We start from the raw sequence: 17,410 nt of genomic DNA, 5'->3' as shown, positions 1-17,410 counted from the left end.
ACGTGCCTGACTCCAGGAGCGGGGATGGGCCGGGAGGGGAATTGTTGCCTAGCAACATGGCAACCTCCCTCTTTAGAATTTTTTGCAGAAATACCAGAGCAGACAACTCAGCCTGAAAAAAGTGGGGGCCTCACAGAAGGGGTTCTTGATCATATAGACCAAAACCAAGGGCAACAACCCGGCACGCTGGCCAAGGAATTCTCTGCAGAGATGATCGAATACTGCGCTTGTCACCCTCAGTGTGTTCCAACAGAGGGCTTAGTCCTGTCTGCTTCTGTCAGATGAGAAACAAAGACTCACTTACAAGTCAAAAAGTGATAACTGACAAGCTCTGGCTGATAGGAAACTTAAAAGTTTATTTTTGTGCCCGACTGTTACAACATTCTTCAGCCAGCTACTGAAGGAATTTTCTCCTTGCCTCTCCATCTATTTCTTAGTTTCTATCTCTTGTTGTGTGTTGTTTCCAGTATTATTTCATCTGTGATTTACTGTATTTATCCTTGTTTTGGAAGCAGACATTGTACACAAGTGCCGGCCAGTAGAACTTTCTATGATGGTGGAAATGTTCACTACTTTGAGCTATCCACCCAATATGGTAGCCACCAACCCCTGGGACTAGTGAGCCCTTAAAATGTGGCTAATGCCACTGAGGAACCGAAGTTTTTATTCTATTTTATTTTATTAATGTAATTTAAATAGCTACATGAGGCAAGCGGCTACCATGACAGACAGCACAGGAAATACCTACCCATCACTGAATAACATTTTCTGACAAACTTCTCTAGCGTCATGGAGTGGGCTTGAGTAAGATGAGACTGGCCTTGGGTAGGGGGGAGCTGAAAAAACCCAACTGGACTTTGATTTGTCCCTGAGACAATCCAAGGAAAGGAGGGGTTACACTGACAGCCAGAGCAGACAGACTACGGACATGGAACTTTTGAAGATTGGGTCCCATGTTGGATGGTTGGGCCCTGGCAGGGTTCCCAGGCTCATACTGAAAGGAAAACCACAGGGGCAACTGAGGACTCCACAACCAGACTCATCCCCAACGTCAGATCTCCAGAAGGTAGGTCCAGGGCCTCCAGCCAGCGGCGCCTCCTCAGGACCCAGGTGCCCGGTTATCCTGCACACCTAGGTACACATGGTCACCGGGCAGAGGAAGGCAGAAAGACAAATCATGAAGGGCTCTGTTCCTGGGAGCTGCCTCCAGAATTTCCAGAATTTCTCTGCAGTGTAACGAGGTACACACTGGGAACCGTGCTCCCTGAAGGCTGGGAAGAGCTCTCTGAAACTCCACGTCTTTCTCTTTAAGGAAGCGGCAGCCCTGCCCACCTCCACCTACTTTCCCGCTACTGAGTCTTACCCCCGGAGGCTGTGCCCGTAGGACTCCTGCCGCCTCGTCTTCGCTCAGACCCAGCTGCAGCCATATGGGGTGGGTGTGCAGGAGCCGGTCCAAGATGCTGAGCCTGTTGGACAGGCTGTCGTAGCCAGAGTCCCGGGGACAGGTCTTCACATCCTTTTCCTCGGAGTAGCCATCGTCCTTGTGTCTCACCATGCTAGGAGAGAGAATTGGCAGGGGTCAAACGGCTGCGGCACAATCCCCCACACAAGGACAGCATCTCTCGGTCTCCTCGACCGGGCTGTCCTGTCATCACCACCTCCTTTGCCTTCCCCTCCAGACTGAAAGCTTTCCGGGGGCAGACACCAAGTTCTAGTTCACTCTTTATCTCTAACGTTACAGACAGCACTCAACAACACTCAGCACACCCAACCTTCTACTTCTAACCCAGTTTTCACAAGGTTCTAAACATCCTAAATGCTGTTTACTCTGTCTTCTGCCATAGAATATTTCTTACTTTGAGCCAAACACCCTAAATGCTAAATTCCGTAGGGTAACCGTGAAATCAAGAGCATGACCAGGCAAGCACCAAAAGCAAAGACAAACACTCACACTCACGCACACTCATTTTGTACCCAGAGAACTGGATTTCATTTCTTTCCAGGCACTTTCATTTTCATTACCATATTACTTCCAATAGAAAACCACACTTGAATGGTGTGTTGTGCTATTCATAAAATCATATGAACATTATTCATAATTGCCATACATAAAGTGGAAACATCCCAAATCTCCATCAACTAAAGAATGGATAAATAAAATGTGGTATATCCATACAATGGAATTTGATTCAGCCATTATACTCATTCATTGTTTTTATGAGTGAGGCACTGATCCATGCTACGAAATGAATAAACCTTGAAGACCCCACGCTAAGTGAAAGAAGCCGGACACAATAGTGTACTGATTTTACTTATATGAAATATCTAGATTAGGTAAAAACATAGGGACAGAAAGATTAGTGGCTGCTGGGGGATGGGGAGTGGCGTGGGGGTATCTCATGACTGCTAATGGGAATGGAGGTTCTTTTGAGGTAACGAAACTGTTCTGGAATGAAGTGAGCTCATGGCTGTACAACTTTGTGAAATACTGAAAACCACAGAACTGCATGGCATGTATGAAATCTCAAAAAAAAAAAGAAAAAAAATTGGACTTCCCTGGTGGCGCAGTGGTTGAGAATCTGCCTGCCAATGCAGGGGACACGGGTTCGAGCCCTGGTCCGGGAAGATCCCACATGCCACGGAGCAGCTAAGCCCGTGCGCCACAACTACTGAGCCTGCGCTCTAGAGCCCGCGAGCCACAACTACTGAAGCCCTCGCGCCTAGAGCCCGTGATCCACAACAAGAGAAGCCACCGCAATGAGAAGCCCGTGCACTGCAACGAAGAGTAGCCCCCGCTCGCCGCAACTAGAGAAAGCCCGCATGCAGCAACGAAGACCCAATGTACCCAAAACTAAATAAATTTATAAAAAAAAAGATACCATATTGATGTCCGTCATCTCCCTTGGCACCCAACCCTAACCCTGTTACTGAGTATTTAATCCCCATTCTACAAATGAGGAAACTGAACAAGCCTTCCCAAGAAGCTCCTGAGCTGTCCAGAGTAATAAACAGCCATGGAATGGCAGAGGTACAAATTCCAGAGGTCTGGTGTTCCTCCAACTTTGCAAGTAACAGGTGAGATCGGGAACACGGGAAGGCTTGTATCCACGTGGTGCCAACTGTTGGCCAAACCTTTGTAAATATTTTCTCATCTCTTCCTCATGGTAGCCCTGAAAGGAGGGGCCAGAATCCCAGTTTTCAAAAAGAGGAACAGAGGAGGCTCTTTCCTTCCTTGAGGAGCCTGCCCAAGGGCAGGCCTCTGTCGAGAGAGGGTGGAGACCCCTGCCCAAGGCTGCTTAAGCTCTGGGGTGTCTTCCCTTCTACCACGCTCAGAGCTCTCCATGAGCTGGTCATCAACATGGCCCTGGAACAGCCAGTGGGACCACCAGGCCTGAGCATCCATGACTGCATGGCCGAGTTCATCTTCAAATGTCTGTACCCAAATAGACCCAAATGTATGGCCTGGAGGAAGGCTTTAACAGTGAGAAAGACAGGTGGTGGCTCTGGATGAAGGGGAGGGGGGGAAAGGAAGTGTGTCACCCCCCATGTGGACCACTCCACCCCTAAGAGGAAGCCCACCTAAGTGAACATTTTGGGGCATGCAGGCTCAGAAACAGCCTCCCACGATGACAGCACGAGGGCCGCCAGAGACACCCCCACACACACCCTCTCCATCACCTCTTGACTCGCTCCAGATCTAAAGAATCTTGTGTTCCCATTCAAGATTTACATTTCCTCTGCTCTCAGATATATGAGTGTTTTTCTTTACTGCTGCTGCAGTTTTCCAGATGGGACCATCTGTGCCCAGAGAGGGCAGTTCCTCATTCTGGAAATGCCATTCCAGGGCCTCCAGGTATTTTGAAGTGAATCTTTGCAGCTCTAGGAACAAACTCTTCAAAATGAAGCTGGTGTTAAAATTCCTTTCCCATGAGGTAAGGCAGGCAACTTTACAGCAGTGATTTTCACCCCTGGCTGCCCATGAAAATCGCCTGGGGAGTTTAAATTTTTGTGATGGCTAGACTGCACCCCCAGATCAAATAAATCAGACACTTTGGGGCAGAACGCAGACATCAGAATGGTTTAGCTTCCCCAGGAGACCTAAACAGGGTACAGCCAAGTTTACAACCATTGCTTTGCATCAGCGCTTGAGCCTGGGTGAGAAATCTCCTGGGGGATGTGAAGCCACACTTCCTGGTTTCAGCCCCAGATATTCTGATTCTGCGGGTCCAGAGTAGGCCTAGGATTCTGCATTTGTAGCAGGTTCTGGGGTAACGCTGATGCTGCCAGTCCCAGAACCTGAGGAGCACGTGCTTGAGACCTAAGAGCAAAATATGTACTTGAACTCAGACCCAATTAGGTTTTTTTTTTTTTTTTTTGCAGGGGAGGGGAGACAGGTAACAAGCCATTGAAAGAGTTCTGGGAACTCTAATAAAGATATATTTCAGGCCTGCCATCTCAAGTTGGCGATATTTTACCAAGACCAAATTCTACCACCTGTAACACGGCAATCCTGACACTCACGTGCTGAAAGTTGACACCTCTTCCTTCCTTAGAAGGGCCCATCCTGCTCATCCAGTTGTTAAGAAGCTATACAGCAGAAACTAACACAACACTGTAAAGCAATTATACTCCAATAAAGATGTTAAAAAAAAAAAGAAATATAAGAGTGAGAGAGATCCCCACGCCCCCCAAAAAAAGAAGCTATAAAGACTTTGTTCTGACAACCGACCTCACCTTTAAAAACCACGGCCCAGGGCTTCCCTGGTGGCGCAGTGGTTGGGAATCTGCCTGCCGATGCAGGGGACATGGGTTCGTGCCCCGGTCCGGGAAGATCCCACATGCCGCGGAGCGGCTGGGCCCGTGAGCCATGGCCGCTGAGCCTACACGTCCGGATCCTGTGCTCCGCAACAGGAGAGGCCACATCAATGAGAGGCCCGCGTACCGCAAAAGAAAAAAATATAAAAACCACGGCCCAGACAGGAAGGCGGTGAATAAGATTCATGGGGCCTCATAAAGGAGCAACCATAAATTAGACCTTGTCTTTGCAAATGACTAAGCTCACGCTTGTCCGGCTTATGGGGACAAGCCTTGGGAAAGAACTAATGAGGGAAATACTGAAACTATAGTGGATGCTGCTGGCGCCCTGCCCGCCTAGACCGCCTTTACCAACCAGGCATCCATGCCCCTGCTGCTATGAGTGGGACGCGTCTGGGGTGCTAGTCCCACTTCAGAGCTCCCTGCGGGGTCAGGCAGAGGCAACACCCCTGCTGACCCCACATCTTTGCCTGGCTTCCTCCCCATCCCATCCTATAAGCCCTGTCTCTGGCTCTGTTTCTAGAGAATCCAACCCAAGAAAGAACCTGATGAGATGAATAGAACCATGATTTCTAAGACAGATGTCTGCATGCAGATGTGAGGGTGGGCAAAGGATGAGTGGCTTATAAAAGATAAACCACCGAGTAGGAGACTCAGGAGATGGTCACAGTGGGAAGACTGGCACCTGAGACCTGGCCAGCTCCCTTTTTAAGCTTTGTCTGAAAGTGGCAAATAACATCTCAGGAATGGATGCTAACGAAAGACTTAGGAAACAGAACGTTCAGAGCCTTAAAACATCATCCCATGGATTCCTTATCCTGAAGAGGAGAAGGTGCCCTGACAATGGAGGAACCTGGGAGACATCTCCCTGACAAGCGATCAGGGTCAACATCTCCAGCACCTGACATGGTACCTCTGACCTCTGATGCTCTGAGGTTACAACACCACCAAGTCCTCCTGCCCCCAGATGTATTTAACCTGAATCCACGTGGGAGGAAACAGACAAATCCAAATTCAGGGACTTCTGCGAAACCACTGGCCTGAACTCTTTAAAATGTCAGTGTGGTGAAAGATTATTTAAAAAAAAAAGAAACTGGGCTTCCCTGGTGGCGCAGTCGTTGAGAGTCCGCCTGCCGATGCAGGGGACGTGGGTTCGTGCCCCGGTCCGGGAAGATCCCACATGCCGCGGAGCGGCTGGGCCCGTGAGCCATGGCCGCTGAGCCTGCGCGTCCGGAGCCTGTGCTCCGCAACGGGAGAGGCCACAACAGTGAGAGGCCCGCGTACCGCAAAAAAAAAAAAAAAAAAAAAAAAAAAAGAGCTATAAAGAACAACTGGGAATATCTGAAAAGGGTACATATTAGATAACATTTTATTGATATTTAATCTCCTGACTGTGATAGCTTTATTATGGTTATGTAGGAAAATGTTCTTGTTCTTAAAAGATGCATGAGATGCATACTGAAAAATTTAGAGGCCAAGTGTGAAAATGTTAGAAATTAAGTACCAGATGATCAGCTCCTCATGCCCTTCCACCCCCTCAAAAAAAGGGAAAAATACAGAGGTAAGGAAAATGAGGTAAAATTTCAACAACTGGTGAGTGTGGGTGAATAGTACTCTTCTTGCTGCTTTTCTGCAATTTGAGATTTCTTGAAATAATAGGTTGGGGGAAATGGGATGGGAAAATATATAGCATCTCACTGGGCTTTTATGAGCATAGGATTCATTTATTTATTCGACTATTATTACTATTTCCAAGTGTCTAGGCCCACTTTCATGGGGAGATGAAGCTCAATTATGGATTCAGTGAGACCCGCACCCACATGTGAAAATACTGGGCAAAGCACAGAATGCCCCACAAACCTAAGGTGCCTCCGGGGCAGAGAAAAACCACTGGAAAACTCAGACAGTATATGTGCTCCCATTCCAACCAACCCGGGCCTCAGGGCTCTATGGCAGATGGGTGGCAACTACACCTGCTCTGGCAGGGGCAGGGCTCTCTAACATTCTGGTCACACTCAATTTAAGACTCTTCAGAGTGTGGGTTGTGAGTGGCCTTTCCACTTGGCTGTATTCCTGTCATTCCCGGCACCAGGCGTTGGTAGCCTAGGCAGGTGCAAGAAAAAGTGATGGCAGCCCGCGCATCCTAATGCAGGACGGGCGGAAAGACATGATCACAGAATCAGATTCAGCTCAGAGAAACCACAGACTTGCAGCAGTGTTCCCAAGGGATGCTTTCTTGTCCTCCTAATCCAGAACCCCAGAGGATGGCACAGTTCATTGAGGCAGCTTCTAAGGTCCAGGGTCTAAACCAAAGTATATTCAGAAAGGCTCCCTTGTCCCTCCCAACACGCCACTCCCTCTCCCCAGCTCCAGCCCAAACAACACATTACTTTACAGTTAAGTCTTTTTTTTCAAATAAAGACAGGCAATTAAGTAAAGCAATACATAAAATACGGGAGAGTTTGACGTGAGGTTGTTTCAGTGCAGTCGATACACTTGACAACCTTCTGTATACAAGAATCCTAGCTCAGCTGTCGAATAGCAGAAATGAACTTTAAGGGAACTAGATACAAGGCAAAATGCCCAACTGTTACTCTCAACAAGGGTGGCACACGTCCATCTGGCGAATGGGTCTCAGCACGAGTGCAGTGCTCTGGAGGGCTCTGTCCTCAGTCGGGACATGGGGACAAAACAAGTATACAGAAAAAAACAGAAAGCCCTCCAAACCTTTCCTATGTGCATTAGAAACACATCATGAAGCTGAACAAGTACATTTTTTAAATGGATAATTTATATCAACACCTACGATAAGATGTACTTGATTATTTTTTAAGGACAAAAGCTATTTCAATTAAATATTTTAAATGTGCTAAGACTTTTCCTTTCTCGAGCAGGGTGTTATATCCCAGGTCAATGAAAAAAGAGACAGGTTTAGTCAATTAACAACTTCAGAAAACCTCTCGTAGAATGAATGGCAAGTGCTCTGAGGAATTATATCTATATAATTATATTATATTTTTTATATATATATTATATATATAATATATATATATATAATATATATAATATATATTTTATATATATTATATCTGTAAATATGTGCGTATGTATACTATATATGTATTAATATATAAAATATATTTTATATATATAATATATATATATATATATATATATATATATATATATATATATATATATATATATATATATAAGGTGGGCTCCCAAACCAGATTCCATGGCTCCCTGGCTCATTCTGTGGGTTCACATGGAGTAGAGCAATGCACCTTTGCACAAACCCTATCCCATCTACCTTGGAATTCGCTACCTTTGCAATCTCCTTCATGGAAGAGCCGTCCTTATATTTTAACTAGGCTTTCTGCTTTGCCTCTACTAACAGAACTAGTGGGCTCTGTAAGCGGAGTCATGTGGAGACATGTGGATGACTAAGTCTGCAGGATTATTTGGAGGAAGGATTATCACAACCCCCTAAAGTACACCTTGGCTTTCGGCCTTTGTCTCCTTCCCTACTCCTCAATTGCTTGCCCCACGCACCACCCTTGAGCTCCTCTATCAGGCTTTACAAAAGGCATTTCTCTTCGTGGAAGCAGTCAGTACCCTGCCCGCTGTGCCTGCTCTTTTCAGGCCAATCCTGGCGTTGGATGTGGGGCTGAGTAATTTACAAGGGCCGCCGCGTGGGATCTGAAGGGGTGAGAGACAGGCTCTAGCTGGGTCTTACCTCCCAGGCCCTACCTGGATTTCCAGCAAAGATAACTCTCAGGGAAGACAGAGCTCTTCCTGCAGCCCAAGGGCTGGTTCCCTGAAGGTCACCGGTGGACCTTCCAGACCTTTAAGAAAACTAATAGTTTTTCCTTACTTACACTGTAAAGGCCTAATAAACAGTCAGAGGATGAATCAAGAGAAACAGACGGGGCTGATTACTATCAATAAGATGCTAATGTCGTCATTAAAACAAAACAAAAACAGACAAGAGAAGAGCCCAAGGTTCCAAGTTGCTTTTGCCTAGGACTTAATTATGGCTTAAGATTCATCTCATTGCCTATTTGCCTGACATAAAGAGCTGCAGTCCTACTACCAAGCGGAGAACTCAAAAACAAAACAAAACCCTACCTGGTAGGATAGAATAGATTAATTTTGATATTTTATAACTTTTCAGTGGTTTATTAAAAGTTGACAGTAATTCCCAAAGAGCGCTGGATACACTAAGGTAGTACATGGAAGCACAGTTTTTATTTTAATGTCCAGTATTTAATGTAATAGTTACATGTATTTAGTGTAATTCCCAATTACACTGGTGGGGATATTTACTTTTTTCCTCACTTTTTACTGTGGAAAAACACACATGACATAAAACTTACTATCCTAACCATTTTTAAGTGGTATTAAATACATTCGTATTGTTGCACAACCATCAGTACTGTTAAAAAAGAAACAACAGGTCCCAAATGGAGTCACTCGTGCTGAGCTCATCAAAACTTACTACCTAACCTAAGTATGGTTTCAACCTTCCCCAGGAATGTGACCTTTAACCAGCCGGCTTGCAATTTCCTTGTAAGCACTAATAAGATATTCAGCCTGAGAGACCCCTTCCTTTCCCTTAGGAGGGTGACCTTGCTAAAAACAATGAATTCTTTGCTAATAATTTCATGTTTCCATTTCCTCTCTACCTTAAAAAACCTTTCCTTTTCTGCAGCTCGAGGGAGCTCCTTTCTCCTGGCTAGATGGGATGCTTCCTCATTTGAGAATCGTCCAATAAAGCCATTCATGTTCAGAACTGTTTTCCTCTTGCAAATCTGAAGCCCTATACCTGTTAAACAGTAACTCACGTTCCTCCCTTCCCCCTAGTCCCTGGAAACCACCCTCTACTTTCTGTCCCTATGAACTTCACGACTCTAAATACCTCATATAGGGACCTCCCTGGTGGCGCAGTGGTTAAGAATCCGCCTGCCAATGCAGGGGACACGGGTTCAAGCCCTGGTCCGGGAGGATCCCACGTGCCACGGAGCAGCTGAGCTCGTGCGCCACAACTACTGTGCCTGAGCTCTAGAGACCGCAAACCACAACTACCGAGCCCGCATGCCGCAGCTACTGAAGCCCATGCGCTAGACCCCGTGCTCCACAATAAGAGAAGCCACCGCAATGAGAAGCCCACACACCACGACGAAGAGTAGCCCCTGCTCACCGAAACTAGAGAAGGCCCACGGGCAGCGACGAAGACCCAACCCAGCCCCCAAAATAAATAAATAATACCTCACATAAGTAGAATCACGTGGCACTTGTCTTTTCATGACTGGCTTTTTCAATTTATTTTAAAATAAATGTAACAAGTGAGTCAATTTAAAGAAAAATCTGAGGTAAGTGAAGAGTACAGACGGTACATGAATAAGTGAAAAGTCATGGCACAATCAATGAAGCCTGGGCTGAGACGGTTCAAATAAGAAGAGAATATTCTCCCCGTATTAATCTTCACAAACCCTTCTCTTGGTTTCAAGGGGGAAGGTCATCCTGAGAAAAGCATCCATTTGCCCCTGCTCAGCCCCCTCCTTGCTCACGTTCAAGCTGTTCTTGAGTGTCCATAACTGACTCCGACCCGCCTGTCAAAACCAGGCTCAAATCCTGTCCCCAGTGCACCCCTGGCCCGCCCCGGGCCCCTGCATCTGCGCTGAATTCCTCCACCCACTGTTTATATGCCTCTGGGGCGCTCACCCCATTTTACTCTGTATCACACGTATCTCTTTCTAGCCTTACTTCATCCCTTGGTCATACTCGGGCCTAACCCTGGGCAGGCGTGGAATAAATGCCTGCTCTGGGCGTGACAGGGATGGGGTAGGAGGTTGATTCCTTGTGAGGGAGAAAGGGGAGAAGCTCAGTGGGCAAAGAGAAGTGGGGGACCCTGGGTCTCCATAGCTTCTGCCTGGGTCCCCACTGCACATCCTCTGACTCAGGCCTGTCCTCAGCAAGGCCCCGACAATAGAATCTGGCCACTGGTTCCTGTCTCAGGACACAAAGGGTTCTTGTCTCTGTGTTTACCAGGAAATGGGTGGGGAGGGGAAGCAGATACGCCACCCCAAAATACGCCACTTTGGCAAGTGGATGGTTTCAAGCTGAAGACTCAGCCCAACTGACTCAGAGAGAGCTACCTTCCCCTTAACTGCTTGAAAGAACTTGGATAGAGGCCTGGCCAGGAAGAGAGCTACTGGCAAAGGTGACCTTCCATAACAGAAAGGCTTCCCCGCATGGCAGACACCTGTTTACCAACACCTGCTCCTCTCACCTTCCTGTGAACTGTCTTCTCCTCTTTGAAGGAGATCCTGAGCCCTTTCTTAGCTCAGGATGGCACGGAAGCCTTGTTTGCCTGACCGCCTTTGGGTTTCACGCCTTTAGGGCCCCGTTACATACAAAATTTGTTTTTCTCCCGTTAAGGTCTTATGTCAATTTAATTACTAGATCAACTATAGAAGCTAGAGGGTAGAAAGGAAAGGTTCCCTCCCCTTCAGCGGCAAAAATCACAACAGCCACCAAGAGCCCCCTGGCCTCTGGCCATCTCGGCGTCTGGGGCGAGAAAAGAAGCAGCCCAAGTCCTTCCAGGGCGACAAATCCAAACTTTTAGCAGCTCTGTCCTCACTGCTCGTGTGTTTCCCTAATGGACACCCCCTCCAGCCTCCCATTTAGCAGCAAGGGGTAGACTTTGGGTGTAAAAGTCATTGCTGAGTTTTGGTCTAGAATTGTATTTCCACGCCTGCCAGACAAAGGGCATTGGTGCTAAGCTCTCCAATCAAGGCCCCCCAATACAAGAATGCCTTCCCCACCACTGGGGATGAGACTTAGAATTCCAACCAAAGTGGCCGGATGTGCCCCAGCTGGTTGAGCACAGGAGGCATCGGGGGATCCTCCTGGCAGGAAAGCTACCTTTGGTGAAGGAAAGGAAAAACCCAAAGTGGGAACCTCATGTACACACCTCCTGGGGATGTACCATTCATTTATCAATGGATCCTCATTTACTCAGAATCAAACCCACCCACTTCCCACACATGTGAACGAGGCAATATCAAGACGACGCAATGTTTTGGACGGCACGTGGACCCCGATCCTAGGGTCCGCTAAGCCTCATGATCCTCAGTGGTTTCGGGGGAAGAGCATTTGTAGTCAGACCTGGATCAAAGACTCAGTTGACTCTTTTTAACTGTGAGGCTTGGACCCATTACTGCCTGTCCTCCAGCCTCATTTGCCCCGTCTCTAGAGACGGATTCTTGTTGAAAAAACGAATCTGTTACTAAAACAAACAAAATCTGAAAAGAGCCTGGAGCATCTTGAGAACTACGAGTAGATTCTGTTCACTAGTTTCCAGGATGTCTCTTATTCTCTCCTAATTTTTAGAAATTCAGAAAAAGAAACAAGGCAATGTCTTTTCACTCTAGACTATGCAAAGACTATTGTCTTTGCATAGGGAATTCTGTGGCGGCCCAGTGGTTAGGACTCTGCACTTCTAGAGCAGGGGGCCCGGGTTCCGTCCCTGGTCAGGGAACTAAGATCCCGCAAGCCACATGGTACGGCCAAAAAAAAAACATGTGAGCCTTCTTGAGGATGGCCCCCGGCAGGTGCCTCTAGCTGGGGTGTTCTCCGTCCATCATCAGGGTCGAGTCCCAACCTGGACTCTGGTGCTTTCCATCCTCAACCTCCAGAAGGAAAAATGTAAGGATGGAAAGCTACTCGTCCTGATGTTTCTGGGTCGAAATTTCCAGGCACGTCCTCCCTCTCGGGGAGCCTCCCTTCCTCGTTCTGCCCGTGTTGAGCCTTCAGCTGCCCCCCCACCCCAGCCTAACAGAAACTCTTCACATGATGTCACCTCAACCAGCTGCAATGGCAAAGGAAGATGCACCTGGACACGGCCCTCCAGAGGGCTCAGCCTTCCAGCTACAAGAGGCCAGTGCAGAGTTGCCTTCAGAATTAAGGACCAGACAGAAGTCGGAGCCCTGCGTCCACCCTGGCCTTGCTCTTGGAGCAGTAGATCCTTGCCGATGTATCAAAAGGAATCCAAACACACCCCAAATACCAAGAAGTGGCCAAGATGCCAGGCTCGGTGGGAGATGAATCAGGACGTCAATAGGTTCTAGAAAAATGTTAGCAGAAAAAGACTCCTCTGCAGAGAGACAGAGAAAACAACAGCTCATCCCAAAGAGATCCATCTAATAAAAATTTCTAGCAAAAGGACCAATTCCAATTTTTTTTTTTTTTTTTTTTTTTGCGGTACGCGGGCCTCTCACTGTTGTGGCCTCTCCCGTTGCAGAGCACAGGCTTTATTTATTTAGTTTATTTCCTTCTTTGAGGTCAAACGTTAGAAATTGATAGAACTGGGCCCAGTCCTGACTTGTGCAGTTTCCCTATACCACGAAAATGGATATTTTCATTCCTCAAGGCCCTTTTGTACCCTTAAACTCTGCGAGGAAAAAGATGAACAGATTTTGGGTCACGGGCTTTATTCCTCAAGGGCTGCTGCTTTCTGGGGGAGGAGGCCTCAACTTCCTCAAAAAGATTTCTAAAAGCACGTGGTAGGAGGATTTTTGTGAAAAGGCTTCGTCTACTGAGGACCAGTTGGAGAGAACAGCACAGAATAGGGAACATTTCCCCCTTGGGGAGGAGGCCCTGCCATTTTCACAAGAGAAGGATTTGGTGACTTTTTTTGCTTATGAACTTCCTGCCGTCATCTCTCCAGTGAGAGATGAAAAGGGCAGATATGGGCCAGAGCTGGCAGGGGCCTCCACTCGTTCCTGTAAAACTAAGAAAGGAACAAAGAACCTGTTGTCCTGGGAACGCTTGGAGCTGAAAACAGGAGCAGGGGCCAGGCTGGCTGGGTCTCGCCTGCTGACCCTGGAACCCAGGCTGCGGCCAGTGCGGGGTTTCACGGAAAGGCAGCTCTTCTTTGGGTCACACCGCTGTTGTCTCCGAGCTGAACTAAATCACCACTGCATCTAACCGAGCAGATGTTTTGCGGCAGAGTCAACTACCAACGTAGCAGCCAGCCAGGGTCTGTAAAGGCCGAGATGGATCCAACTCCAAAGGATGCCACTGTCAAAATTGTGTGCCCAAGTGCAGTGTGGGCAGGGACGCCAGCCCCCCGACAAAGATGGAATCAACTTCTAGGATACACTGTGCATTTCCAGGATGATCCCAAACGCCCTCGGAAGTCAGCAAAAATCATGCATGATCTACCACTTGGATGCACAGAAAACACTGGCAGGATACGCACCCAGGCAAAGAAATAAAATAGCCAACAAGCAATCAGAAGTGGCTCTATCTCAGGCGGTGGTTCATGGTAATACTTATTTTTATTTTTTGCACTGTGCTTTCTCCACAATGTACATGCTCTACTTTGCTAATCAAAAAAGAAATCCTTATACACACTACTATATGTAAAATAGATAACTAATAAGGACCTACTGTATAGCACAGGGAACTCTTCTCAACACTATGTAATGACCTATATGGGAAAAGAATTTTAAAAAGAGTGGATCTATGTATAACTGATTCACTTTGCTATACAGCAGAAACTAACATAACATTTAAAATCAACTATACGCCAATAAAAATTTTTTTAAAAAAAGAAATCTTACATGTTCTTTTTAAAAACCTTCCCCAATATCTCCAATCAAGACGGGCAAAACAGCTGTTTGGGGAACTTGTACTGACACTTGCTCACCTCATTCTTTAAGGCTGAGTCTCATCTTTCCTAAAACCACCTCCTACCTGGAATTACCTGCATCGTCCCCGAGGTCCCCAGGACATCTGGCATAGTTCCCTATTACGTCCTCATTCCATTATACGATACTTGTTTACAATTCTTTCTCCCTTAGGTTGGGTAACTCTTCAGGCTCCCTTGAAGAGTTATAGGTATTTTAGCAAATAGCACCCACTCAAGAAATATTTTCTGTAAATTGAACTTAATTGAACTTAATTGTTGCTACATTGGTAACAGTGTGAGCAAGGAGTTGGTCAATCCTCATAGAATTCCTTGACACACTGTTCCAAACACTCGTGGTGCCTTGAAATCAGGAAACACCTTAAGGAACTGGGGGCAAATTGATCAAGCTAGTCATAGCAGAATATCCTTGGGACTTCCCTGGTGGCCCAGTGGTAAAGAATCCTCCTTCCAATGCAGGGTATGTAGGTTCGATCCCTGGTCAGGGACCTAAGATCCCACATGCCGCAGGGCAATTAAGCCCGCGCACCACAACTACTGAGCTCAGCGCCTCAACTACAGAGCCCACGTGCCACAACTACAGAGCCCACGCACCGCAACAAAAGATCCCACACGCGTCATCGAAAAATCTGCGTGCCACAACTAAGACCTGACACAGCCAAATAAATAAATAAATAAATAAATAAAATATTAAAAAAAAAAAAGAATATCCTCGATGAGCATGATGGGTAAATGTCTTACTGCAAAACGGTTACTGCTAATTATGAACAGAGCTATGACCCTCCAAAGCACCCCACCTGTCCTGCTTCCACTGAAGGCAAGAGGGGCTGTGTCTATGGTGTCCCTTGGGGTGTTTCAGACAAATGGAGTTTCAACTGTTTTCAACCCAAGCAAAGAGCGTCTCTATCCTGTTTGCCATCAGATATTCTTTGAGAGAGAATGTGAACAGGCAAGCACTGACAAATTAGAATTAGTGGAAATGTGCATTAACAATTCTTAGCAATAGATCACGTGTAAAACAAAGCCATAAACTTTGATAACAGCAAACATTTTTTAGAAGGGACCTAAGACACTGAAAGACATACCTAATATTCTGTAGCAAACGATGATTCTGAGCTTCCTGTGTCTGCTGCCGGAAGCAAACCAACCTTTTTGACAGGTGTGGCTGGTTCTAGGCATGGCCTGCCTTCAGATGCCACAGCATCTGAACGAATGGCCTGAGGTACAGGCAGGTTTCCAGATATGGCAAAAGAGGAAAATATTTGTTCTTCTGGCTAACACTGTGCACAACACAGACACTATGCAAGGAGACAAAATGCAAAGCGAGTTTTGTATCCAATGACTTGAACTCGCTTCCAAATGACCTCATGAATACATTCTCCAAGATCTTCAGAAGAAGAGAAGCAGCCACAAATCAGAGGAGAATAGTCACTCTGTATGTGACGTTTCAAGGGAAAAAAAAATGGAAAGGAATAATAGGAAGTCACGTTAAATTCTGCGTTTGAAGTTACCGATGTTGAGGACGTGTATTTATTAAATATGGGAAACTGTACTGGAGGCAGAAGTATTCTGAGTTTAAAAGAAGAATTTAAACGCCCATAGTAGCTGTATTGGATTCGGGCACATTCAGTTCTTAGTTATGATGCAACCAATGGCCTTGGTCAAATCAATTCACGCGATGCTCAATATTTCTGCATATAAGTACTGCGCAAAGTAAAGGAGAAGCTAAGAGATGGAGAGAATTTTGTTGGCAGCTCTTTTCCGCTGCAAGTTTATGATCTAAGATTCATAAGCAGAAATAGAAATAATAAAAGGTACATATTTTTTCTCATTATTTCTGGATTATTGTCTCTTTTCATCCCCTCCCCCAAATAATCCTTTCCATAACGTCACAGGTTTCATAAGTATCACCCAATGAATTGGCTGTCAGCTTAGAATTCCCCAGGACTTTACCCTTGAATCTAGACATATGAAAATGGTAAAAGGATGCTCTGTTAAAACTGGAGAGTCAGGGCTTCCCTCGTGGCGCAGTGGTTAAGAATTCGCCTGCCAGTGCAGGGGACATGGGTTCGAGCCCTTGTCTGGGAAGATCCCACATGCCGCGGAGCAACTAAGCCTGTGCGCCACAACTACTGAGCCCATGTGTCATAAATACTGAGCCTACATGCCTAGAGCCCGTGCTCCTCAACAAGAGAGGCCAACGCAATGAGAAGCCCACGCACCACAACAAAGAGTAGCCCCTGCTAGCCGCAACTAGAGAAAGCCCGCGCGCAGCAACGAAGACCCAACGCAGCCAGAAATAAAATTAAAAACAAAACAAATCAGAAAAACTGGAGAGTCCCTAATTCCTGACTCCCAGAGCATTGAGATAAGCACTGAGTCACAACATACAGGTAATCACACCTGCGTTCATCCGTCATGGTTTCAGAAGCTCTACACCCACACATCCATCCAAATGGCTAGATTGAAAAAGTAGCCGATAGCAAGTATAGATGAGAACAGAGCATTCAGAACTCCCACACACTGTTGGTGGAAGTGCGACTTGACAAAATGACTTTGGAAAACTCTTGGGCACCGTTTACTAATGTGGAATATATAAGCATCCTACAACCAAACAGTTCACTCCCATACCCCTAATTGAAGCATGTCACATGTGTTCCCCAAAAGACATGCACAAGAATGTTCACCGCAGCATTATTCAAAATAGTCCCACGCTGGAAACAACCCAAATATCCATCAACAGTAGAACGACTGCTACCCCGTGGCATTGGGCAGGGCTGGCCAAGGGAGTTTTGAATTCTGTGTGTCTGAACTGGGGGGTGGAGTGATGGGGGTGGAGTTTCAGGAGCCTGGGCACCCCCAGCCAGCCACTTGGGC

General features: G+C 46.5%; 1 protein-coding gene across 1 annotated transcript in view; it reads right to left on the bottom strand.

Annotated features, from left to right (window-relative positions):
* Positions 1 to 17,410, bottom strand: part of RIN2 (Ras and Rab interactor 2) — a 105,118-nt gene that overhangs the window by 38,315 nt on the left and 49,393 nt on the right. Inside the window, 1 exon segment of the mRNA XM_007454525.1 lies at positions 1,364 to 1,556. Coding sequence (XP_007454587.1) covers positions 1,364 to 1,556 — 193 coding nt within the window.

Source organism: Lipotes vexillifer, unplaced genomic scaffold, assembly GCF_000442215.2.
Source record: "Lipotes vexillifer unplaced genomic scaffold, Lipotes_vexillifer_v1.1 scaffold365, whole genome shotgun sequence".
Lineage (NCBI taxonomy): Eukaryota > Metazoa > Chordata > Mammalia > Artiodactyla > Lipotidae > Lipotes > Lipotes vexillifer.
Note: the sequence above shows the minus strand (reverse complement) of the source record. Positions and strands in the feature narration are given on the sequence as shown.